Source organism: Portunus trituberculatus, chromosome 1, assembly GCF_017591435.1.
Source record: "Portunus trituberculatus isolate SZX2019 chromosome 1, ASM1759143v1, whole genome shotgun sequence".
NCBI classification, from domain to species: Eukaryota; Metazoa; Arthropoda; class Malacostraca; order Decapoda; family Portunidae; genus Portunus; species Portunus trituberculatus.
The window spans coordinates 1,112,362-1,137,363 of record NC_059255.1 but is presented as its reverse complement, the minus strand read 5'-3'; the positions used below and the strand labels follow the sequence as shown (position 1 = coordinate 1,137,363).

Here is a 25,002-nt window from a genome sequence, read left to right as displayed (position 1 = left end):
CCAAAGAGTGATTGCTTTAAAGCTGACCACCATGAGTGTGGTTGGGAGGTGCCAATCAGAACATTTTTAAGGTGTTCGTTGTACTCATCCTGTGCGCTAGAATATGTACGTTGGGCAAATAAACGCAGACGAACGTAATTTTCCCATGATTCAGGTGAACGCAGTCGGGACCATTCACAATAAGCAACCTGTTTTCCACGCTGAGCACGCCTGCAGTCATCATTAAACCAGGCACTGTCATTGCGACGACTTCGAATTATTTTAGAAGGAATTCTTCTTTCACTAATGTTAAGTAAAACACTGTTAAGGGAATCAATTGGACTATCAGAATGTAAAATTTCCCGCCATACAATGTTGTTAAAATCGGCAATGACACCAGTCCAATTGGCTCGTGACTTTAGAAATACTTTCCGCGATATTGGCTCGTCCGGAATAGGAAATGAAGTTTGAATATTGAAAGACAAGCCAGAGTGGTCTGTGCTACCAAGGGGAGGGACGACCTGCAAAGTTACTGCAGAGGGGGCGTCTGTAAAAAGAAGATCAAGGCAATTACCCGAGACGTGAGTTGGGCTATGAACGATCTGCTCACAACCGGTGAGGTTACTAAAATCTAGAGCAGCCCGACCATGTTGATTTGTTTGAGAAACGGAGTTCAACCAATCCTGATGATGTGCATTAACATCACCAACAAAAACAAAGGAAGCTTTAGGGTCTGATTCTTGAATAGATGCCATAGAATTTAGCAAACAGTCATAAATAGAATCATCAAGATCGGGATTTCTATATACAGAGAAGATATAGTAGTTATTAAAACGACTGCAAATTTTAACCAGCATCATTTCATGACAGCCACACTCAAATTTGGTAATGCGTGAAGCGCTGCATGCTGGACGTAAGTATATACACATCCCCCGAGCTCTAGGGATAGAATCACGCCTCAGAAGAAGAGGCCTCTTGAAATTAGGAATCAGAATCTCAGAAACATGCCTGAAGCTCGAAACAAGAGTCTCTGAACAAAAATTATATCATATTTGGAGGACGCAACTGCAACGTCTTGCAAGTTGGCCTTTAGGCCCCGAATATTAATGTATAAGGCCTTACAACAGTTATTACGAGGACCGGGATTAGGGTGAACATCACCACTAAGGGTAATGAGGAAAATTAAATAAAAATGAAACTCCATAAAAAAGAGAAAACACAGCGGAATAAAAGGTCCACCTGGAGGAGCCGCAACACCAGGCAAGGCAATTATTATGGTATACCCCCAGGTCGCCAATTACATGGGGGACCTGACAGTAGCAGTGGCAAAAGAAAAGAAGGAAAAAATCGCTGCCACCATTCATCCCTTTGTCCTGCCTACACAACGTGGGATTGCGAGAAAGAAAGGGAAAGAAGAAGAAAAAAAAAAAAAAAAGTTCTGGGTCGCATCAACCAGAGGGAGGAGAAGTGGCACAGAGACTGAAGGTCGGATGCACGACTGTGGAATCTCTGCAAACCCACTCCTATGAAATAGAAAAGAGAGAAAAGAAGGAGGAATGTAGAGAATAGCTCGGGCAAAGTTTTATGACCTCACACCCTGGGAGAGGCCAACCACCCACAGGGTGGGGTTGGTTGTAAGGTTACCACCCAGCGTGAAAATAGCTTACAGATATACTATAAACTATTTAAGGTACACCTCATGTTTGTTACCTGAGTGAAGCAACAAACACTAGGTGGTGGATGATGGGCGCCCCCACCTACCAGTAGTAGTAGTAGTAGTAGTAGTGGTGGTAGTAGCTAGTAGTAGTAGTAATTAAAGCAGTAATAATAGTGATACTAGTGACATCTTTATTAGCTATTAGTACTTTTACTTAATATTACTATAAACTATATTATTATTTATTATTATTATTATTATTATTATTATCATTATTATGATTATTATTATTATTACTATTGCTGTTATATATGCTTGTTTTATATATACAATAACGAATCTTCTCCTCCTCGTCCTGGCAGCCCGGCTGGTGTCGCGATGTGGTGGTGGTGTGGCGCGGCGGTGGTGCAGTTCTGCCTCACCACGCATCACCACACATTACTCAGTGGTGCCCAGGGAGACTGACTCACGCTGGGCAGGTGTGTGTGTGTGTGTGTGTGTGTGTGTGTGTGTGTGTGTGTGTGTGTGTGTGTGTGTAATTCACCTCGGTCGCCTGCTGGTCACCCAGCCAGTCTTCCCCATTACGGAGCGAGCTCAGAGCTCATAGACTGATCTTCGGGTAGGACTGAGACCACAATACACTCCATACACCGGGAAAGCGAGGCCACAACCCCTCGAGTTACATCCCGTACCTATTTTACTGCTAGGTGAACAGGGCAGGGACCACACATTAAGAGGCTTGCCCAATTGCCTTGCCGCGCCGGGACTCGAACCTGGGCCTCTCGATTGTGAGTCGAGCATGCTAACCACTACACTAACTATGCAGTGTGTGTGTGTGTGTGTGTGTGTGTGTGTGTGTGTGTGTCTTAGTTGTATTTTTGCAGGAATGAATTAAGTTTATGATGTCCAGTCCTTTAGATTTTCATGCATTAATCCTTGTTTGAGTGTAATAAAGCAATTTTCTTGTATTAGAAATATCCAGTGGTGTAAGAAAGCAAAGTTTGATATGCTGTACACAAGCCAACACAAGTTTTTCACCAGACACTCATAAGTAAGACTTTTTCATCAGATTTGTTGTGAAGTGACTACTGCATCAGTAGCGTAGACCGGGATGAACTGGTCCTCCCTGCCAGCTGGGGTGAATTGGGCCACTCCTCAAATATTTATGAAAAACCTGAAAATTGAAAAAAGTGAATACTTACCTTGAAAGCCCACTTCAGTATCTACACAACCTTGAAAAAGTTTTTGGTCCTGACTGAAAACTTATGGTTCATAGGGCATCCCCAAAAAAAAGCATGTTTTTCAAAGTTGCAAAATTTTCGTATAAAAAAAAAAAAACTTTAATTAAATTTCTCCTGAAAGTACACTAAATTTTCTTGAATTTTTTTTAAAAATTGCAGGTCATATAGATAATTCTTTTTTCTTTTGCATGCTTTAATCAGAAATAAAAAATTCCTTTTAGTTTTAGTGCTACAGGCACTTCAATGAGTGGCCTGATTCACCCCAGTGTATTCGTATACCGGGGTGTATCGCCACCACACTTTCATTGTGTTTTTGCTAAATTAAAGCTTCCTAATGTTTTTTTTCTAGTTATAACCATCATTAAACTTCCTCCTCACACCACTGATGTACTGCAACCTCTTGATGTTTGCTATTTTAAGCCTTTGAAGACCAGGTGGGATGCCACTATTGCCAAATGGCAAGCAGCAAACTATGCTCGGAAAATTACCAAAGGGGAATTAGTAGATTTGGTGGGCAAGGTGTGTGATGAATGTTCCAGTCTCCAAAATGTAAAAAATGGCATTTAAAAAGACTGGTTTGTATCCACCTGACCGCAGTGTTTATCAAGTGAAAACATTCAACCCAGATCTGTGTAAATTATGCAAAAGTGTCCAGACATCTTTAGAGCCAGTCCATAAACCAGCGACTCCAAAGGTCAATCCTCCAAGAGAGATGATTTCCCCTTCAACTTCTTCGAGCAGATAATGGCAGATGTTTTCAGAAAGCCCTACCCAACCACTAGTGGTACAACGCAGACAATGGTAAGAAGAAAAATATTTGTCCATAGTTTCATCATAGCGCACGATGGGTTCTTAGAAGCAGTTGAGGAGAAAGAAAAGATTATCCTTGAAAAGAAGAAGAAAGCAGAAGAAAACAAAGAAACAAAACCACAAGAAAAAGGAAAGAAGTTTCATCTTGTGAAGATGTTGACAGCTTTCTGGAAGAGTTTGAAGAAGAGACTGTAGAAAAGAAAAGGAAAGCACCAGAAGAAAGGACATCAAGGAAGAGATTCCACAACAGCACTCCACTAAAGGAGCCCAGTTCAGCAGAGGAGGAAGATGCTGAGCTATTGAACAGCAGTCATTCTTCAATCAGCAGTATAGAGAACATGGAAAAAGATGAAAAAATTGAAGGTGTTGCAATGTTTAATGCTCAGAAGTACAGTAGAATACAGAAAAAGAGAGAAATAGAAGAAAATGTCTACTATGAGGTGTATTATGGAAAAGCACATATTGGGCGTGTGATTATGTGTGGCAAAGAGTTCTTGAAAATGAAGTTTTTGGAAAGAAAACCAAATGACAAGTATGACAGGCCAAAAAGGGATGATGTTGATGACTCTGTTGATGTGAAATATGTGTTTTGTGGACCCATAAAGCTTGTGGGCACAACACCTTATCAGATTTGAGGTGTGGATGTGGCCTATAAGAACTATAAAAGATCTAAAAACATATTCTAGAGAGAGAGAGAGAGAGAGATAAGTGAAAAGAAAAAGTAAAATACATAAAAGATACTGAAAAACATTAAAACTTTAGTGTCCCAAAGGATGGCCCAATTCACCCCAAAGGGTGGCCCCATTCACCCCAGGACTTCGGCATAGAGTAGACCGCTTATTTATATTAATAACTTCTATAATGATAATCAAAATTATTATTTTCTTTCAGGGAATATGTATCACATAGTAAGGTACCTTCACACAAATTTTCAGTTGATTTGACCGATTTGTGTAGATTTTAGAATAAAAGGTGTAAAAAGTGGCCTGTATTCACCCCAGTCGACACTACAGAGAAACACAAGAGGAACTGCACTCAAACACAAACAAACATACATAAACACAGAGTAATGTGTTTAGTACATGTGACAAGACTGTGCTTTCCTTGTAATTCACTTCAAAACACATCCTCTGCTTGTATAACTATGAAACTTATATTATATTCATGGAGAAAGAAACATATCCTCCCAATTGCAAGGTTGAAGCATTACTATTAATTCCTTCAGTAACTACTGCGTGCATCTTTACCTTCAGCCTTTTGTGATTATACCGTTTTATTTACACTAGCAATGGTCTGTGGACTTGAGAAGATAATGGCCCCAGTCTTCACTATTCTAATCCCCCTTTATGTGTCTGAAGCTGTATAAAATTACCAGATAGTAACCAAATAGTAATTCCTTCAGTACTGGGATGCATTTTTTTCCTTCAGTTTTGTGTGTGATAAGACCGTTTTATTTAGCAATGATCTGTGGACTTGAAATTAATGGTCACAGTTTTCACTATTCTAATCCCCTTACTTATGTTTCTGAACCTGTATAAAATTGCCAAATAGTAACCAGAATGAATATAAAAAGTGTCATAGTATTGACAGGGTTAATAATTTTATTTGTTATTTATTTATTTTTCACTGTCTTCATCTATGTACTATTTTTCTTCACTAGTATTTTTATTTCTCCTTTCTCTTATTGTATTATTTCCTTTACTTTCTCTAGTTTTCCTTTCTTCCTCTTTCTATTACATTTTTCTATTTTCTTTCTGCATTTTCCTTTCTTCCTCTTTCTGTTGCATTTTTCTCTTTACTCTCTCCATCTCTAATTTCTCTTATTGTATTTTTCCTTTACTTAATCTATTTTTCCTTTCTTCGTCTTTCTATTGGATTTTGCTCTTTACATCCTCCATTTCTCCTTTCTTCCTCCTGTTTCTATTCTATTGCTTCTGTTTTCACTATAGGCCATTTAAATCACCAGACCATTTCACTCTATATAAAACAATAAGATCTTAGACACAGTACATTCAATTATATTTTATCCTGTGTTTTTCCTTGACTTTTTCTCCATTTCTCTATTTCTATTTTCTTGTTTTTTTTTTTTCTTCAATATAAGCCATTTGAAACACTAGATAATTCCATTCTTACCCTTCAGTTTCTGGGACGCACTTTTACCTTGAGTTTTGGGTGTGATAAGACAATTTATTTACTTAAGGAAGGATTTATGGAGGTCAGAAGGTTAATGGCCAGTCTTTACTATTTTAATCACCCACATAAGTTTCTAAAGCTGTATAAAATCAAGTAGTAAGCAGAGTGAATATGAAGACATGTCCTGGTACTGAAGGGGTTGATATAAAAGAACACTCAATATAAAAATGAATGAATATGAAAAATGAAAATGGATGAATATGAAAAATGAAAATGAGTGAATATGAAAAATGGAAATTAATGAATATGAAAATGAATATGAAAAATGAAAATTAATGAATATGAAAATGAGTGAATGTGAAAATGAAGAGGTTGATACCAAAGACACTCAATAAAAAACCCACAAAACTACATACAATACACATGGATTCTTCACAGAAAATTAAAGAAAGAAAAAGACAGATAGATAATAGATAATAATGATGGATAATAGATAATAATAGATAGCAATAATAGATAAATGAAAGAACAAGATGATGACTTCCTGTTAACATCGTGGAGTCCCTTTTATTTTTTTTTATTTATACCATGAGGGGTTTTCACAGGAATTAATAGGCTTAAGGGGGATACTATTAATCTTCTATTCAGCTCATTTAGGAACTGGCACCTCAGTATTTTTTTCTTTTTTTCTTTTCCTATTTCCTAATCTCCATTTTTATTGCCCTTGGCCAGATTTCCCACTTACTTAAAAAATGAAATAGAAGAAAAAATAACAGACTCGTTTTAGTTTTTTAAACTCATTATTTTTATTTTTTGCAATTTTCCTTTACTTTCTTAATTTTTTCTTAGTCTCTTATCATATTGCCTCACTAGATCACTCCACTCTATATTGCAAATTTTGTCAAGTTCATTATTTTTAGTCTTTACGTATTTTTCTTTCTCCATTTTCTCTTTCTTCTTTCTATTCCATGGCTTCCTTATCAGTGTAGAACATTTTGGATAATTAGTTTCACTATTTTCATCGTTGCATTTTTTTTTTTTTTTTTTTTTTTTTTTTACTTTCTCCTTTTATTTCTTCTTTTTATTCTATTACACATTTTTTCATTATAGATCATTTGAATCACTTGACCATTCCACTCTTGATATACCAATGAGATCTCAGACACAGTACAGAGGATAGAGAATTAACCATTACTATTGCTCTCTCTATATAACAGCAAGATCTTAGACACAGTACATAGGATAGGAGACTGACAATTAAATGGGCTTTTTTTTTTATACTTTTTGTTGCCCTTAGCCAGTTTCCCTTACATAAAAGAAGAGAGCTAGTTACCATTCTCCTCTTAATATAACAGTGAGATCTTAGACAATACATACGGTAGAGAGTTAGCCATTAGTATTGCCATCTTTATATAATAGTGAGATCTTAGACACAGTACACAGGGTTGAGTTAGCCATTACTATTACCATCTTGATTTAACAGTGAGATCTTAGACACAGTACAGAGGATTGAGTTAGCTATTAGTATTGCCTTCTCTATATAACAGTGAGATCTTACAGTACATGCAATTGAGTTAACTGTTTCTATTTGTTTAAGATGTGGACATGGAGAGGTATGAGGATGAGGCGGATGTGGTGGTGGTGGGGGGCGGGCCGGCGGGGCTGAGTGCTGCCATCAGACTCATGCAGCGCGCCCAGCAGGAGGAGAGGGAGCTGCGGGTCATGGTGGTGGAGAAGGCTGCTGATGTCGGTGAGTGTCTGTGTCTGAATGTGACATGGAACTTAACTTAACCTAATCTAATCTTGTCTAATCTGACTTTACCTAACCTAACTTAAGAACCTAATGTAATCTAAGCTAAAAACATAACTTGATCTTATATTTTTATTTGTTTATTTATTAATTAATTAATTTATTTATTTTTATTATTTTATTTATTTATTTTTTTATTTTTTATTTTGTGTGTGTGTGATGAAAGACAAAAGATACATAAATAAGTCACCCCAGAGAGAGAGAGAGAGAGAGAGAGAGACCATGATGTCATAATATTCACAGCATTCACTCTATCATACCACAGCAATACAGCCCTCACAACACCACCCCAGCCTCTTTCAACACCCCTTTTCCCCCACCACAATGACACTCCTTCAACACCACATCCTTCTGCAGGTGGGCACATCCTCTCCGGGGCGTGTCTGGAGCCAAGGGCCCTGGAGGAGCTGTTCCCTGACTGGCGTGAGAGAGGAGCGCCCCTGAACACTCCCGTCACCAAGGATGTGTTTGGCTTCCTTACCGAGAAGGGGAGAGTCAACATTCCCATCATGCCTGGTGAGGGGAGAGGGGCTGGAAGGGTCTTGGAGGGAGTGATGGGATGTCTTAAAGGGACCGTCCAGTGGCCATGGTATCAAAAAATCTGAAAAATATTGAAAATCTCCAAAACATCACCAGAGCATCCCTGAACGTATGGCAACATAGTGATGGAGTATTTTGGGGAAATACACTAAAATACGTCGGGTAATTAAACTTTAAACTCCCCCTCTCTCTGTACCATAAATGATGATAATAAGCACGGAAAAAGCCATGGAAAGTGGTTTCTTTGGTAAGGAAAGGTGGGCGCTGGCAACTCAGAACTATGGTGTACACAGGAACACACCCTTTCCCTATCCATTTCAGTGTCCATGTGACTGCGATGGGAGGAGGATCTATTGAGTATCTCGCCCATTATTTCACACCTTGCAAGCCACAATCCAGCCTATTTTACCTGCCTTTTTTGCCTTACAATGTCTAAACAAAAGGTGCAAGTGGAAATTACAAGTTGTACCAACCATGCATGGATGGGAGACACCCTCACCTTCTAGTGACTAATACCTACAGTCATTGTAGGGGTGGCCAGGTGCCATATGAGTTGTACAGAATATTCTAAACATGCCTAAAAAACATATATGATGCACATGGTGATGTATGGACACCAAATATCCAACCCAAATAAATGTACAGGGTCATAGAGGACGAAAATGACATCTCTGTGGTTTTTTGCCTTTTTCTCAGTTTCCACTTTTTTTTATCATTCAAATTGAATCTTCTCCCACATTTCTCAACGGATTTTCATTTTGAGGTATCATTTTGAAGCTCAATGAAGCTGCTACATTTCCATCTCATAAAATTTGGAAAGATTGATTTTCTGTGCCGCAGTGTAATTTTTTACACAAAAAGGAAAAAAATAGAGAAAATTCATAATGGCCTTGAAAATAAAAAATTCAAAGTTCTATGTTTTGTTATACCACATACTTCATGTACATGTATGTACTGGCAGAGTTGAAATCTGCCCTCTGGTGACAAAGTTCATAGGAAAAAGTTTTTTTATTTTTTTTTATTTTTTTTATTGATTTTTTACTTTTCATGCAGTTATTTATGCTTCGATTCGCTTGTAACTACTAAACTAACATCTTGTAATAGTCATCTATCAGTCCAAAAAATATTACTTACGTACCTCTTTATTTTAGATTTTTTTTTTTTTTAAACCTAACTGGACGGTCCCCTTAAATGGATAGGTGTGTGTAGAGGGGAAGAGAGGGAGAGGGATGGTGGGTGTATAGATTAGGGGGAGAGAGAGAGAAATGTGACTTTAGAAAGAGGAGGAAGGAAGATTATTTTCACTGTTATTCCTCCTCCTCATACATATATCCAAATTCACCAATGGCACTAAGCCAGGTGGTAAAGTACTCACAAGAGACAACTGTGATGTCATCCAGTGGGATTTAGATAAGCTTAGCACCTGGAGTGACAAAGGGCTTTTGAATTTTAATGGAGATAAGTATCAAGTAATCCACATCGGCCATAACAATGTAAAGTTTAATCATAAATTACATGGACGAAACTTGATTGAATTTTTGGAAGAGAAGGTCCTGGGCGTATTAGTAACAAGTGATCTGAAATGTGCCACGCAATGTTTGCTTGCAAGTTGTAAAGCAAATATCGTGGGATATATTTTGCATAATTTTGATTGTAAAGCACCTGGTCATAATTTATGTACTTCATTAGTGAGACTACACTTGGAATATACAGTTCAGTTCTAGTCTCCATGTTACCAAAAAGACATTAAGAAACTGGAGAGAGTGCTGAGATAAGCAACTAAACTAGTCCCAGGAATGCAATCTGTCTTATGAAGAGAGTGTAAAGAGATTAGATATGTTTTCCCTCAGAGATCATCACACCTGAAGTGATCTCTTCAAAACATACAAAATTCTTAGAAATATAGATAAGATACATACAAAAATCTTTTGATCTTTTACAATCAGTAACAAGAAATAGAGGTTTGAAACTTAAAGGACAGCGATTTAATACTGATTTGGAAGAAACTTTTTAATATAAGAGTAGTTGAAAGTTGGAACAAATTACCAGCATCTGTCATCCAGGTCAGTACAGTGGCCACTTTCAAGAGTAAGTTAGATAATTTTAAAAAGAAAATGTTTGCTAATTATTATCTTTATTGTAATAGTAGTTACAGTAGGTCTTTTTTTTTTTTTTCATCTTCGGTATATATTTCCCCAATTGTTCCTCTCAGTAATTGGGAGCATTTTTTGGTTTTATTTCTTGCTGGGTAATGCCGGGGAGTGATGGATGGGGAGGAGCTTCGTCTGTTCTATCCTTGCTTCTTATTGTATAGTTTATTATAATTGTAGTAGAGTGACCTCATCATGGGTCAAAAGCCCTCCTGTCACTTGTCTTTCCTATGCATTATCACATCCTCTCCTTTTCTTTCTCTTGTGGTTGTCCCACTCTCCTTCAGTTCCTCCTCCTTCTCCTCCTCCTCCTCTTATCCCATTCTCTCCTTTTCCTTATCTTATTCCTTTCTCCTTCCTTATCCTTTATATTCCTCCTCCTCCTCCTCCCTCCCTCCCTTTTTCTCCTCTTCCTTATCTTATTATCCTATTCTCTTCTCTTTTATCTCTTTACTCCTCCTCCTCCTCCTCCTCCTCCTCCTCCTCCTCCTCCTCCTCCTCCTCCTCCTCCTCCTCCTCCTCCTCCTCCTCCTCCTCCTCCTCCTCCTCCACTCATCTTTCCTTCCTATTCCATCCTCTCTCCTGCATCTTTCTCACACTCCCCCCTCACCCTTTTCATCCTCCTCTGACCACACAGGAATGCCAATGCACAACCACGGTAACTACATTGTCCGCATGGGCCACGTGGTGCGGTGGCTGGGGGAGCAGGCGGAGGAGCTGGGTGTGGAGGTGTACCCTGGCACCCCCGCGGCGGAGATCCTCTACCGGTCAGATGGCTCTGTGGCAGGTGTGGCAACTGGCGATGTGGGGATTGCCAAGGATGGGTCGCCTAAGGTATGTTTTGTGGGTGTGTGTGGATAGGGTAGCTTTGTGTGGATGTATGTAGTGTGTTTGTGAGTTAAGGTGCTTGTGTAAGTGTGATGGGTGTGTTTGTGTGTGTGTGTATTTACCTAGTTGTAGTTTTACAGGGCCTGGGCTTTATGTTCGTGTGGCCCCGTCTCCATATCTACACTTATCCAATTTCTCTTTAAAACTATGCACACTCGTTGGTGACACCACTTCTTCACTCAAACTGTTCCAAATCTCAACACATCTTTGTGGGAAACTATATTTTTTAACATCTCTCAGACATCTTCCCTTCCTCAGTTTCTTACTATGTAATCTTGTGCTTCTAATGCCATATTTTTCTCTCAGGATTAGTTTCTCATTATCCACTTGATCCATTCCGTTAATCAATTTATAAATTTGTATCAGATCCCCTCTCTCTCTCTTCTCTGTTCCAGGGTTGGTAGATCCATAGCTTTTAGTCTCTCCTCATATGTCATCCCTTTAAATTCTAGAACCATTCTTGTAGCCATTTTTTGTAGTCTCTCCAATTTCCTTATGTGTTTCTTTTTATGGGGGGTCCACACAACTCCTGCATATTCCAATCTAGGTCTTATTTTAGTATTTGTCAATTTCTTCATCATTTCTTTGTCCATATAGTGAAATGCTAATCCAATATTCCTTAGCAAATTATGTGTCTCTCTGAAAAATCTATCAATATGGCTTACCAGTTGATTGTTTTCTTCCATCGTCACTCCCAAGTCCTTTTTACTTTTTCTAGTTCTACTCCATCTCCTATCCTATAGATTCTAGCCTGGGTATCATACTCGTGTGGCCCCGTCTCCATATCTACACACATCCAACTTTCCTTTAAAACTATGCACACTCCTTGCTGACACCACCTCCTCACTCAAACCATTCCATACCTCCACACATCTTTGTGGGAAACTATATTTCTTCACATCCTTCAAGCATATTCCTTGGCTATCTTTTACTATGCGATCTCGTAGTTCTATTTAAGTTTTTCTCTCTCAACATCATTTGCTCATTATCCACTTCATCCAGTCCGTTCAACAGTTTATAAACCTGTATTAAATCTCCTCTTTCTCTTCTTTGTTCCAAGGTAAGCAAATTCATTTCTTTTAATCTCTCCTCATAGGTCATTTCTGCCAATTCCGGAACCATTTTTGTTGCCATTCTCTGCAATCTCTCCAACTTCCTTATATGCTTCTTTTTATAAGGGGACCAAACCACTCCAGCATATTCCAATCTTGGTCTAATTACCGTACTAATTAATTTCTTCATCATATCGTTATCCATATAATGGAAGGCTAATACAATATTTCTTATCAAATTATACGTTTCTCCAAACATCTTATCAATATGAGCCTCAAACTGCCCATGGTCTTGTATTATCACTCCTAAATCCTTTTCCTTTTCCACCTTTTTCAACACTACTTCTTCACCCATTTTATATGACCCTCTTGGCCGTCTTCCACTCTTCCCCTTCTCCATCACATGACTTTTGCTCAGATTAAATTCCATTTGCCATCTCTTGCTCCACTCCCAAATCTTATCCAGATCTGCCTGTAAAATTTCACAATCTTCTTCACTCTTCACACACCTACACAACTTCGCATCATCCGCAAACAAATTAATATAACTGTTTACTCCCGCTGGCATGTCATTAATATATACAAGGAAAAGTATTGGTGCCAGCACTGAGCCTTGTGGGACTCCACTCTCCACCACCAACCAGTCCGACTTTGCATCCCTTATTACCGTTCTCATCTCCCTCCATCTCAAGTAGTTTTCCATCCACTTTAACACTTTTCCTTTCAGTCCTCCATAAATCTCTAATTTCCATAGCAGTCTCATGTGAGGTACCTTGTCAAAAGCTTTCTTTAAATCCAAATATACACAGTCCATCCATCCTCTCTCTCTTGTATTTTGTCAACCACTCTTGAATAAAAGCTCAGTAGATTTGTTACACATGACCTCCCTTTCCTAAAGCCAAATTGATGATCCGATAATAACTTATGATCCTCCAGGAACCGTATCCAATATTTCTTTATCACCCTCTCACAAATCTTACCGACCACACTTGTTAGAGACACAGGTCTATAGTTAAGAGGCTCTTCCTTACTGCCTCCCTTATAAATGGGCACCACTTCAGCTCTTTTCCACTCTACTGGTACTTCCCCTGTTTCTAATGAACACCTTATAATATCATATAATGGATCAATCAATTCTTCTCTACACTCCTTCAATAATTTTCCTGAAACTTCATCTGGTCCCATCGCTTTATCATCTTTAAGTTCCTCCAACATTTTATATAACTCCTTTTTAGGTATCTTAATGTCCTCCATGTGCACATTTCCTTGTACATTCTTAGGCTTTACAAACATTGTTTCTTCAGTAAATACTTGCTGAAACCTATTATTTAGCAATTCCGCTATATTCTTAGGGTCATCTACTATCCCTTGCTCTCCTTTTAATCTTTCAATGGACTCTCTCTTTTTAAGTTTACCATTTATGAACCTGTAAAACAATTTTGGATGTTCCTTACTCTTGTCTACAATATCTTTTTCAAATTTTCTTTCTTCCTCCTCCTTACCCTCACATACTCATTTCTCGCCACTCTATAATTCTCCTTATTTAGTATATTCCTGCTCTTTTTCCATCTTTTCCAAGCCACATCTCTCTTTTCCTTAGCCTTAACACAAGTTGCATTAAACCAATCCTTTCTTCCTTCCTCTCTCGGCTTATACTTTGGTACAAATTTCATAACTGCTTTTTTATAATATTTCATAAAAATCTCATATTTCTTTTGCACTTCTCTGATTTGTAACATCTCCTCCCAATCTAATTTTCTGAAATAATTTTTCAAACTTTCTGTGTCCATCTTTCTATAATTCAATCTACCACTCCTGTATGTCTCGTCTTTCCTTCGCTGTGTTGTTGCTATCTGCATTTCCATAACCACATGATCACTTTTTCCCAAAGGACATTTGTAGTGTATATCTCCACATAGGTACACTTCTCTTGTTAACACCAAATCCAGTCTAGCCGGTTCATCATCTCCTCTATATCTAGTATTTTCCTTCACCCTCTGTTCCATCATATTTTCCATCATTAGATTAAGAAATCTCTCTCCCCATGCTTCTTCTCCAACACCACGTACTAGATTTTCCCAATCCACCTCCTTACAATTAAAATCTCCTACTAGTATCACCTTTCTTTTTCCAGATAATACACTTTCCAAACTCTGTAAAGTATCCTTGATCATATTGTCGTATTCCCTTAATGTCCAAGAATTTGTTTTAGGAGGTACATAGGTCACCATGATTATTAATTCTTTTCCATCACTTTTTATCCTTATGCTTATCACTTCTGCGTTGTTCTTCCCATACCAAACCTTATCCACATTTATTTATTTCTTCGTCATAATCCTAACTCCTCCTCCACCTTTACTCTCTCTATCCTTTCTCCATATATTATATTTATTATCCAAATTTATCTTTGTTTTTTTCATGCAATTTTGTCTCAGTCAAACACACTATATCAGGCTTCTCCACCATCATATAGTCTTGCAATTCCAATCTACTTGACAGTATCCCATCTATATTAGTATACATTACGGTCCACCCACTGCTCCCTCTAGGGGTTTCTCCGCATTCCTTCTTTCCACATACCACTTTCTGACTCTCTCTCCTATAACTCTCCAAAAACTTTCTCTTTCCTCCTCAGACCGCTCATCATTTTTCCTTCTCTCCTCTTCCACCAATTCCTCATATCTTCTCCTCTCTTCCTCATTTCTATTCTTTCTCACAAACACCTCTTTACAACCTTCTATCTCTCTTAACTTTGATGTTCTATATAGGATATCCTCTGCAGATTGTTGTGACTTCAGTACTACTTTAATCTGTCTGCTCACTCCCTCCTTATACGGACCCAGTCTATGGATCTCTTCCACTTCTTCTTGTAGGTCTTTTTTTTCCTTAATTCTCTTAGGCTTATATGTTATATTTTGTTCTTTCATCCCAAATAATAACACACTCTTCTTCTTTTCTGCTATTTCCCTTATCAATGTTTCCTTATTCTTCATTACATTAACCAGTTCCTTGGACCTTTCTTTTTTGTCTTCCTTCAACTGATCTTTAATTATTTTTTGTAATCCAACCATCTCTGCTTCCCTCGACTCAGTCCATTGTGTTTTCTTCAGTTCCCATTCCTTTTCAAACCTTTCAATCTGCTCACTAATCATTTCCTTAAAGTCATCTTTCTCCTTTACTACTCTCTCCATTTAGTGTGTTTGTTTAAGTGAGTGTTTGTGTGTAGGGTGTTTGTGTGAGTGTGTGTTTGTGGATGTGTGTGTAGTGTTTGTGTAAGAGTATGGATTAAGTGGGTGGAGTTAGTGTGTTTGTGCAAGTGTGTGGGTGTTTATAGTGTTTGTGTAAGTGTGTCTTTCTTTTTCACCTCTTCTTTTTGTTTACTTTCTCCTTCAGTTGTACTTAACCATACCATACTATACCATACCATACCATACTATACCATACCATACCATACCATACCATACCATACCATACCATACCATACCATACCACACCACACCACACCACACCACACCACACCACACCATACTATACCATACCATACCATGCCATACCATACCACACCACACACCATGCCATACCATAGCAAACCACAATACAAACCACAACATAACACACACACTACAACTTTCTCACCCTCCTTCCCTCACCCACTACACTCTCCTCTTACCCTCCTTACCTTTTCAGGATGCCTTCGCGCGGGGCATGGAGCTGCGAGCAAAGTGTACGGTGTTCGCTGAGGGTTGTCACGGTCACCTGGCCAAGCAGCTGTACACCAAATTCAACCTGAGGGAGAATTGTGAGCCACAGACATATGGCATTGGCCTGAAGGAGCTATGGGAGGTAGCTCCAGAGAATCACAAGCCTGGTACTATAGAGCACACTGTGGGATGGCCACTTGACAGGTGTGTGTGTGTGTGTGTGTGTGTGTGTGTGTGTGTGTGTGTGTGTGGCCCCGTCTCCATATCTACACTTATCCAATTTCTCTTTAAAACTATGCACACTCGTTGCTGACACCACTTCCTCACTCAAACTGTTCCAAGTCTCAACACATCTTTGTGGGAAACTATATTTTTTAACATCTCTCAGACATCTTCCCTTCCTCAGTTTCTTACTATGCAATCTTGTGCTTCTAATGTCATATTCTTCTCTCAGGATTAGTTTCTCATTATCCACTTGATCCATTCCGTTAATCAATTTATAAACTTGTATCAGATCCCCTCTCTCTCTTCTCTGTTCCAGGGTTGGTAGATTCATGTGTGTGTGTTGGTCTAATTGTGACATACAGGAAAGTAGCTATGTTCATATTCTCTTGTCTCCATAACTGCTTTTATTAAATTTCCCCTTAAAATTTTGAGTATTCCTATTACATGCCACCTTTCCCTCCAATCCATTCCATACTTCAGTGTGTGGGTGTGGGTGTGTGTGTTTGTGTTTGTTTGTTTGTTTGTGTGTGTGTGATGGAAGGATAAGGAGGAACACACTCACTGTCAACACACAAAATACTGATAAAAATCTTCAATTCTCTCTTTTATATAATCTGAAACCACCATGATATCCAGTAATATTTCATGTCCCTGAATACATATTTTATCATTCCTTCAAACCTAACAAGCTCATAACCCACAGATTCACCTATGGGGGTTCATTCCTGTACCATTTGAATGAGGAGCAGCCCTTGGTGTCCCTGGGGTTTGTGATAGGGCTGGACTACACCAACCCTTACCTCAGCCCCTTCCAGGAATTCCAGAGGTTCAAGACCCATCCATCAGTGGCGGCGGTGCTCAGGGGAGGGACTAGGTGGGTGTGTGGTGGGTGCCTGGTGTGTTTTTCCAATGTTAAGCTTGTTATGCTATGTAAACTTAATGTTATGTTAAGTTGTGGATGTGTGTTGGTGTCTTTGGTGGGGGGAGGGGTGTAGTTAGTGCCTGATTGTTGTTTTGTGTTGTAAGATTAATGTTATGTTTAAGTTGTGTGTGTATTTACCTAGTTGTTGTATTTATCTAGTTCTAGTTTTACAGGGGCTGGGCTTTATGCTTGTGTGGCCCCATCTCCATATCTACACTTATCCAATTTTTTCTTTAAAACTATGCACACTTGTTGCTGACACCACTTCTTCACTCAAACTGTTCCATGTCTCAACACGTGTGTGTGTGTGTGTGTGTGGAGATGGGTGGGTGTATTGGGGGTGTGCTTGCCTAAATGTGTTTTTCATGGTTAAGTTTGTAATGTTATATGATGTAAAGTTAATGTTATGTATATGTTGTGTGTGTGTGTGTGTGTGTGTGTGTGTGTGTGTGTGTGTGTGTGTGTGTGTGTGTGTGTAGTTCACCTCGGTCGCCTGCTGGTCACCCAGCCAGTCTTCCCCATTATGGAGCGAGCTCAGAGCTCATACACCGATCTTCGGGTAGGAGTGAGACCACAACACACTCCACACACCAGGAAAGCGAGGCCACAACCCCTCGAGTTACATCCCATACCCATACCCATACCCATACTGCTAGGTGAACAGGGGCTACACATTAAGAGGCTTGCCCATTTACCTCGCCGCGCCAGGATTCGAACCCGGCCCTCTCGACTGTGAGTCGAGCGTGCTAACCACTACACTACGCGGTGTGTGTGTGTGGAGGGGGGAGGGGAGGGGGTGTATTAAGTGTGTTGGTATCACTCCCCTACACCTCACACACACACCTTGTAAGCTACCTTCACAATACCTTTCCTCTTAATATCATCCTTTAGCTTGCATCTTACCACACTCATAGTTACTCCTGTTTATGTTCTTCATCCTCTGATTTCACTGCTTGTACCCCATTTCTCAATATATCCTTCAGTATCCTACCACACTCCTTGCTTCATATCCTACCAGTCTGGCTCATTCAGTCGTATTCTCTGGATCTCCCTGCCTGCTTCTGTATTTCCATCTTATGATCTGAACTCATTGAAGAGGGAGGCTTCAAGACCTGTATCCCATTCTTTTGGCTTACTCTTTCAGATCTGCTTTGGAACTGGCATCTCAGTGGGTGTTTTCGTTTGATCATTTTCATTGCCCATGACTAGTCTTCCTCTTTTACATAAAGAAAAAAACTACACTGCTTATATTCCATTCTCAGTATATCCTTCAGTATTTTACATCACTTAACCATATCACTCTGCTTACTTCATATCCGTCCTACCTCCTTCCTCACCTGCCCTTCCTACAGGATATCATATGGGGCAAGGGCACTGAATGAGGGTGGCCTTCAATGCATCCCAAAGCTGACGTTTCCTGGTGGGTGCCTGGTGGGGTGCTCTCCTGGCTTCATGAATGTCCCCAAGATTAAAGGGACCCACAATGCCATGAAGAGTGCAATGCTGGCAGCGGACAGTATCTACGAACAGCTGACAGATGAGAAGAATGAGGAGGCAGAATGTGAGTGTGTGTGTGTTACAGGGGATTTTTTTTACTGTTTTTGAATTGCGTATAAGATGGACTTTTTTTCCCAGTGTCTTAGAAAATTAGTGTGTCCACAGAAGCAGGCAGGGAATTCCAGGGAAGTAAGGAGGAGTGATCGAGAGCATTGGTTAATTCTCTTGCGTTAGGGAGTTGGACAGTGCAGTGCAGTGCAGGGGAGGCATCCAGTCAGCATGAAAATAGTGGCAGAAGATAGCAAAAGAGATGCAACATTCTGGCGGTGAGAAAGAAACTGAAGGCATGCAGTCAGAGGAGGAGAGTTGATAAGATGAAAAGCTTTTGATTCCACCCTATTTAATGAAATTGTGTGAATGGAACCCTCCATACAAGGGTGGATTAGGTCCTTGTACAGTGGTGGAGGGATGAGAAAAATTGGTGGAGCTGACTGCGCACCAATGAGATGTGAAGTTTCCAGTTAAATTTTAAGTAAAGGACAGACCAAGGATATTCAGTGTGAAAGGAGGATAGTTGTCTGAAAGGTTGTATTGAGTTGATAGGTGGAAGAATTGCATGTTTGTTAATTAATGAGCCATATTTTCACTACTACTGTTAAGTTTGTCGCATGTAATTCAAGTAATATTCAAGATTTGTATGTCCTTTAGTTGTTGTTAATACAAAGCTTTGTATATCCTTTAGTGACAATGTACTAACCACACTCCACACACACACACACACAGGGGTGGAGCCAGTGAGCTACGAGACAACCCTACGGGACTCGTGGGTGTGGAAAGAGTTGCACGCTGTGAGGAATGTGCGGCCATCCTTCCACACCCCGCTGGGTCTGTACGGCGGCCTGATGTACACTGGCCTGTTCTATGTGCTCGGCCGCGGCAAGGAGCCCTGGACGCTGAAACATGGAGGTTTGGTGGTGGTGGTGTTGCTGGACTCACCTTGTTTTGATGTGGTGTTTGTGGCTGTCCACTTCATATATAAAGAAAAGCCTGACTGCTGTGAACATTTCATCCCAGTACCAAGTCTTCAGCCATGTTATGGACAGCATACAGTGTGTGTGCCAAGTCATGGGGCTGATGTCATTTCTTGGTGAGCGGTTGAGACACACCACTACCTTCCCAGGAAGGTAAGAGATGTTGTGATGCTTTTGGAACACACTAACTACACTCTCCAGGGAGCAGGCACCAGTGTGTGAGGCAGGTGGCATAGTGGATAAGGTGGTGAGCGTGAGATCAGGCAGACGTCCATGCTTAGGTTCAAATCCCATCACATACTGCCTTAAAACACTGCCATTTGTTGAGTGGTTTAAAGTTACTTACATGTCACCATGATACCCAGGCTCTAGGTGGTTACACACAAGATGAGCTTGGGTGGTGATATGGGCCCTAATATGGGTACCACTATAAATAAAATTGCCTGCGCCACTAATGGGCAGAAGCTGAACAGCACGTCCCATACACTCTTCAAGTGTGCCTACAGGCACTATAGGCCTATAGGCAAAAAAAAAAAAAAAAAAAAAACAGTAGCTGATCAGCTGATACAGAGAGAAAGTGTCTGTCATGTGGCTTACCAGACAAAGGCTAACTGCACTACTGTTGTGATTCCTCCCAGCCTCCCACCATGCCTGACATGACTGAAAGCAAGGAGATGCTCATGTTATACCAGGCTGGCCATGATCTCCCATCCATTTTCCATCCAAACAGGAGTTGTTAGGCTGAGGACAATACAGTGTTTAGTGCACTCCTTCAAGCATGTTGGAGAGGCTGCTGCTCTCATTCCCACTTTCCATTTTAAGTCTAGCAGGTCTTGTAAGGTTTTTTTTCTTTAATTTTCTGTGATGCCAGCCTTTGTTGGAGATAAATACACACAGGTCTTCAGAGTCATCTTACAAGACCCACCAGACTTAGGAAACACTTACCTCTCCAGCATGCTTGAAGGAGTGCACTAAACACTGTGTTGTCCTCAGCCTAACAACTGTTTGGGTGGAAATGGATGGGAGATCATGGCCAGCCTGGTATAACGTGAGCATCTCCTTATGTTTCTCCTTGCTTTCAGTCATGTCAGGCATGGTGAGGCTGGGAGGAATCACAACAGTAGTGCAGTTAACCTTTGTCTGGTAAGCCACATGACAGACACTTTCTCTCTGTATCAGCTGAACAGCTACTGAGGTGACACACACTGGTGCTTGCTCCCTGGAGAGTAGTCAGTGTGTTCTAAAAGCATCAGAACGTCTCTTACCTTCCCGGGAAGGTAGTTGTAAGTTTCAACTGCTCACCAAGAAAAGAAATAACGGTTCCATGGCGTCAAGACTTGCCACGCACACCACATGCATGTTGAAGACTTGGTGCAGCTTTTGTTGGTATATAAGGAGTGGACAGCAACTAAGAACATTGGATGAACACACAAACATAAGGAATAAGGCAAATAAACATATTTCTGTTTGTATTTAAAAATCACATTTCGTTTGTACATCTTTAAAGCACACTTATTTTTATTATTTTCTTGTGTTCTGTCCTCATTCTTCATTCCTGTTTTTTCAGCTAGTTCTCTCCTACTTGTTTTTTCCTTGTCATTCTTTACTCATTTTTAGCTACTATTCCTTCTTGCTATCTACTTGTACTTCCTCTTCTTGTTGCTTTTTTCATCTCCATTCTTGATAAATATTTGCCTCAGTGCTGCTTGTAAAGCTTCCCGGGAATACAATTCATTCCAGTTCTCTTCTGCTGATTCTTGGCGACTTACCTTCCTTAACTTCAGTGTGGTACTCTCTCTCTCTCTCTCTCTCTCTCTCTCTCTCTCTCTCTCTCTCTCTCTCTCTCTCTCTCTCTCTCTCTCTCTCTCTCTCTCTCTCTCTCTCTCTCTCTCTCTCTCTCTCTCTCTCTCTCTCTCTCTCCTCCTCCTCCTCCTCCTCTACTTCTCTGTTCCCTTTCCACCTAGGTGTCTTCTCTTACTGGTTTCCATGTAATTTTATCAAGTTGACTTTCTTCCTTGCTGGCACTTCTACTCCTCTTGCCTAGTTCATCTCTTCCTCCTCCATCAGTGGTTAAGTTTCCATTCCTCCTCTCTCTCCTTGCTGTCACTTCTATTCCTCTTTGTCCAGTTCATCTCTTCCTTTCCTTGCCGTCACTACACCTCCTTCCTTCCCCTTCCCAGTGCGTGACGCTGAAAGACTCCGACCCGCCTCGGAAGCCAAGCCAATTGCATATCCCAAGCCAGACGGGGAGGTGAGCTTTGACCTGCTGAGCTCTGTGGCATTGACTGGGACCAACCATGACCATGACCAGCCACCTCACCTTACCCTGCGGAATGACAGTGTGCCCGTAGAGAGGAACCATGGGGTGTATGATGGACCAGAGGGAAGATTCTGCCCAGCTGGTGAGATAGTGTGTGTGTGTGTGTCTGTAGAAGAAGTAAAGAAATGCTTAGTTGTTGTTGAAGAGTAAGCAAGAAGAAGAGAGAAAGAAAGTAACAGTCTTAATCCAAACTAAAACTCCTGTATTGTAAAAAATTACACACAGTGTGTGTGTGTGTGTGTGTGTTGTGTGGTTATATTTACTTAGTTGTATGTTTCAGGGTTCAAGCAGGGCTCATAGTGACCTGTTTCTATACCTGGAGAAATGTTGATATGGAGACAGGTCACTTTGAGCCCTGCTCAAACCCTGTAACATACAACTAGGTAAATACAACCAAACCACACCATGCCATAATACACCACACACACACCTCTTTCCCTTCTGCAGGTGTGTACGAGTATGTGCCAGTGGAGTCTGGTGATGGGGTGAGGCTACAGATCAACGCACAGAACTGCATCCACTGCAAGACTTGTGACATCAAGTGTCCGTCACAGAACATCAACTGGGTCGTCCCTGAGGCTGGTGGTGGCCCTGCTTATGACGGCATGTGATGGGCGAGGTGCGTGTGTTGACTCTCTACCTAAAAGAAAGCAAGATGATATCGTCTTTACAGCCAATTTAAGATACATGCTTTAATTTCATGTAGATTTGTATTGTTCTTATGTTTGTTGCTGTAATTCATCATTTTGTGGAGAAACTAAATAGATATGTGTATGTTTTCTAAAGCTATTTAATCCTTTTCACTCCATTTTGCCAACATTATTTAACATTACTGAATGGAAAACCTCACACAAGTAAACACAAAACATCACACCACAGCGCAGGATTACTTCATTACTTACTTTCACCATTAGTCTAATCACTTCCAATGCAAAAGTCATACCAAGTATTCTTAATTTTTCATTATTAATTGAATAGTTGCCTTGAACCTTCTCAGCAACACTCTCTCTCTCTCTCTCTCTCTCTCTCTCTCTCTCTCTCTCTCTCTCTCTCTCTCTCTCTCTCTCTCTCTCTCTCTCTCTCTCTCTCTCTCTCTCTCTCTCTCTCTCTCTCTCTCTCTCTCTCTCTCTCTCAGCCATGGCTCTAACCCTGCTGTCTCCCTTAGATGGTGTGTGGAGGAAGGCAGGCTGACAGGAGGGTCCCTAAGGCAGCATACTTGCCTCCTTTACTGTGTACCTCCAAGCCTTCGTCTCCCGTATCATCCTTTTGAGTGCCACAGTCTGCAATAGAGTGCATTTGAGTGCGTGTTGTGTACATAAAGATAAAGTATAGATTTGTACATTTTATATTTTCTATGAGATGGCTTACTCATGTACAGTCAGTGATGTAAAATATTAATGCCCTAGTGGTTTTTATTTAAATTAATCTCAGTAAGTAATAAATTAATTTCTCTTCCAATAGAGTTTTAAGTTATGAAGAGTTTTGTCCGCAGCTTTTTGTTCCCTTTGTTGGTTGGGTGGCTACAGGGTGTATAGGGTGGACTGTGTTGTGTTGCATGGCCTTGGCTTACTAGATGTGACTCTACCTAGACAGACTGACAGATAATTTTGAAAACAGGAAATGGATGGGCAGGAGAAACAGAGATGAATGGACTTAAAAAATTAAATGCAAAATAATGTTTTTAGTAAATGTGGTTCAGATATAATGAATGTGTAGGAAAAGTAAAGACAATAAAGGATGCAAGAAAAAGAGAAACCATGAGAAAAGAATAGAGGATTGTGTAAGAGATATATACAAGAAACGATGGACAAGACAGATACAAGAGAAAGGCAATACAAGGAAAGACAGTAAAACAAATAGATACAACATAATGACTGAGAAAACTGACAATGATAGAGAGAGTAAAGAGAAAGGACAATATAAAATGTATAGGACATACATAATAACTGGTGAAAGGAAGACATGACACTGACAAACTGACAAAGAAAGAGAGAATAGACAGTAAGGAAAAGACAATGCAAATATAACCATAGTAAAGAGATGAGGTGAAGTGAAGAAGGAAGTTTTATCAATGCAAACTTAGTAATAGGAAGAAATAGAGTTAAGATGCAAAGTTAGTAACATGACAGATAGACAGTAAGATATTGGAGTCTGACCAATGCACACTTAGTAAATATGACGACAGGACAGAACACACGTTACCAATACAAAGTTAGTATAGACAGGCAGGAATGTTTCACCAATGCACACTTAGTAATATGAACAAGTCTAGAGTAAGAAGACAGGCAGGGAAGTGTAATCAATGCAATGTTAGCCCTAAGCTCATACTTAACCTGTCGTCTTCACCTGTAACTCAACTAGACACTGTGATGACCTCAAGTAAACTATTAAAACAACTTGCCTGCCTCCACATTTTACTCCATACAATTCAGCAAGAGAGGGCTGGGAGATTGAGGTAACAGTGGAGGTGGGCCTCAGTGCTAGTAAGGAGGAGGAGGGGAGGGGAAAGAGGAGGAGGGAGGGGGAGGAGTGGTTGTGTGGAGAGGAGGAAGAGGTGTGGAAGAGTATGGATTACAGAGAGAGGAGAGGAAAGGAGAGGTGGAGGTAAACATAGAAAAGGGGCTGCCGTGGTACAGTGGAACCATGCATGCTTTGGGATCCGAGGGTCTCCAAGCGCACGGGTTCGAATCCTGTTCACGGTCCAAGTGTAGGCTGGGTTTCCTCACTCAGGGCAACGGTTTCTAGCAGGTGGGCTTTGAGATAGGAGGTACCTTAAAAAGTATCCCTTTAGCCCAGAAATTCCCGTGAAAAGCCCACATGGTATAAAAAAAAAAAGAAAAAAAGGAAGAATGGATGGCAAGAGGAGAGGTTAATGAAGGAAAGGAAACACAGACACTAAGAAAGGAGGAGGAAGTCAGACATGGCAGAGATCTATTTCTGGTCAACTCAACTTGTTTGCACTTACCTGTACTGAAATGAGGCCAATTACTGGCACACCTGTATACTTGCTCCCCTGCTGGCTGCCACCTGCACCCCCAGGCTGGTA

General features: G+C 40.3%; 1 protein-coding gene across 1 annotated transcript in view; it reads left to right on the top strand.

Annotated features, from left to right (window-relative positions):
• LOC123507522 (electron transfer flavoprotein-ubiquinone oxidoreductase, mitochondrial-like) overlaps positions 1-24,352 on the top strand; it is a 30,114-nt gene extending 5,762 nt beyond the window's left edge. The window contains exons 2-12 of the mRNA XM_045260472.1: positions 1,999-2,115; positions 7,418-7,570; positions 7,988-8,146; positions 10,958-11,154; positions 15,948-16,165; positions 16,890-17,060; positions 18,461-18,669; positions 19,389-19,571; positions 21,817-22,038; positions 22,404-22,575; positions 23,122-24,352. Coding sequence (XP_045116407.1) covers positions 1,999-2,115; positions 7,418-7,570; positions 7,988-8,146; positions 10,958-11,154; positions 15,948-16,165; positions 16,890-17,060; positions 18,461-18,669; positions 19,389-19,571; positions 21,817-22,038; positions 22,404-22,567 — 1,793 coding nt within the window. The 3' untranslated portion in view covers positions 22,568-22,575; positions 23,122-24,352. The remainder of the gene's footprint in view (positions 1-1,998; positions 2,116-7,417; positions 7,571-7,987; positions 8,147-10,957; positions 11,155-15,947; positions 16,166-16,889; positions 17,061-18,460; positions 18,670-19,388; positions 19,572-21,816; positions 22,039-22,403; positions 22,576-23,121) is intronic.
• The last annotated feature ends 650 nt before the right edge of the window (positions 24,353-25,002 follow it).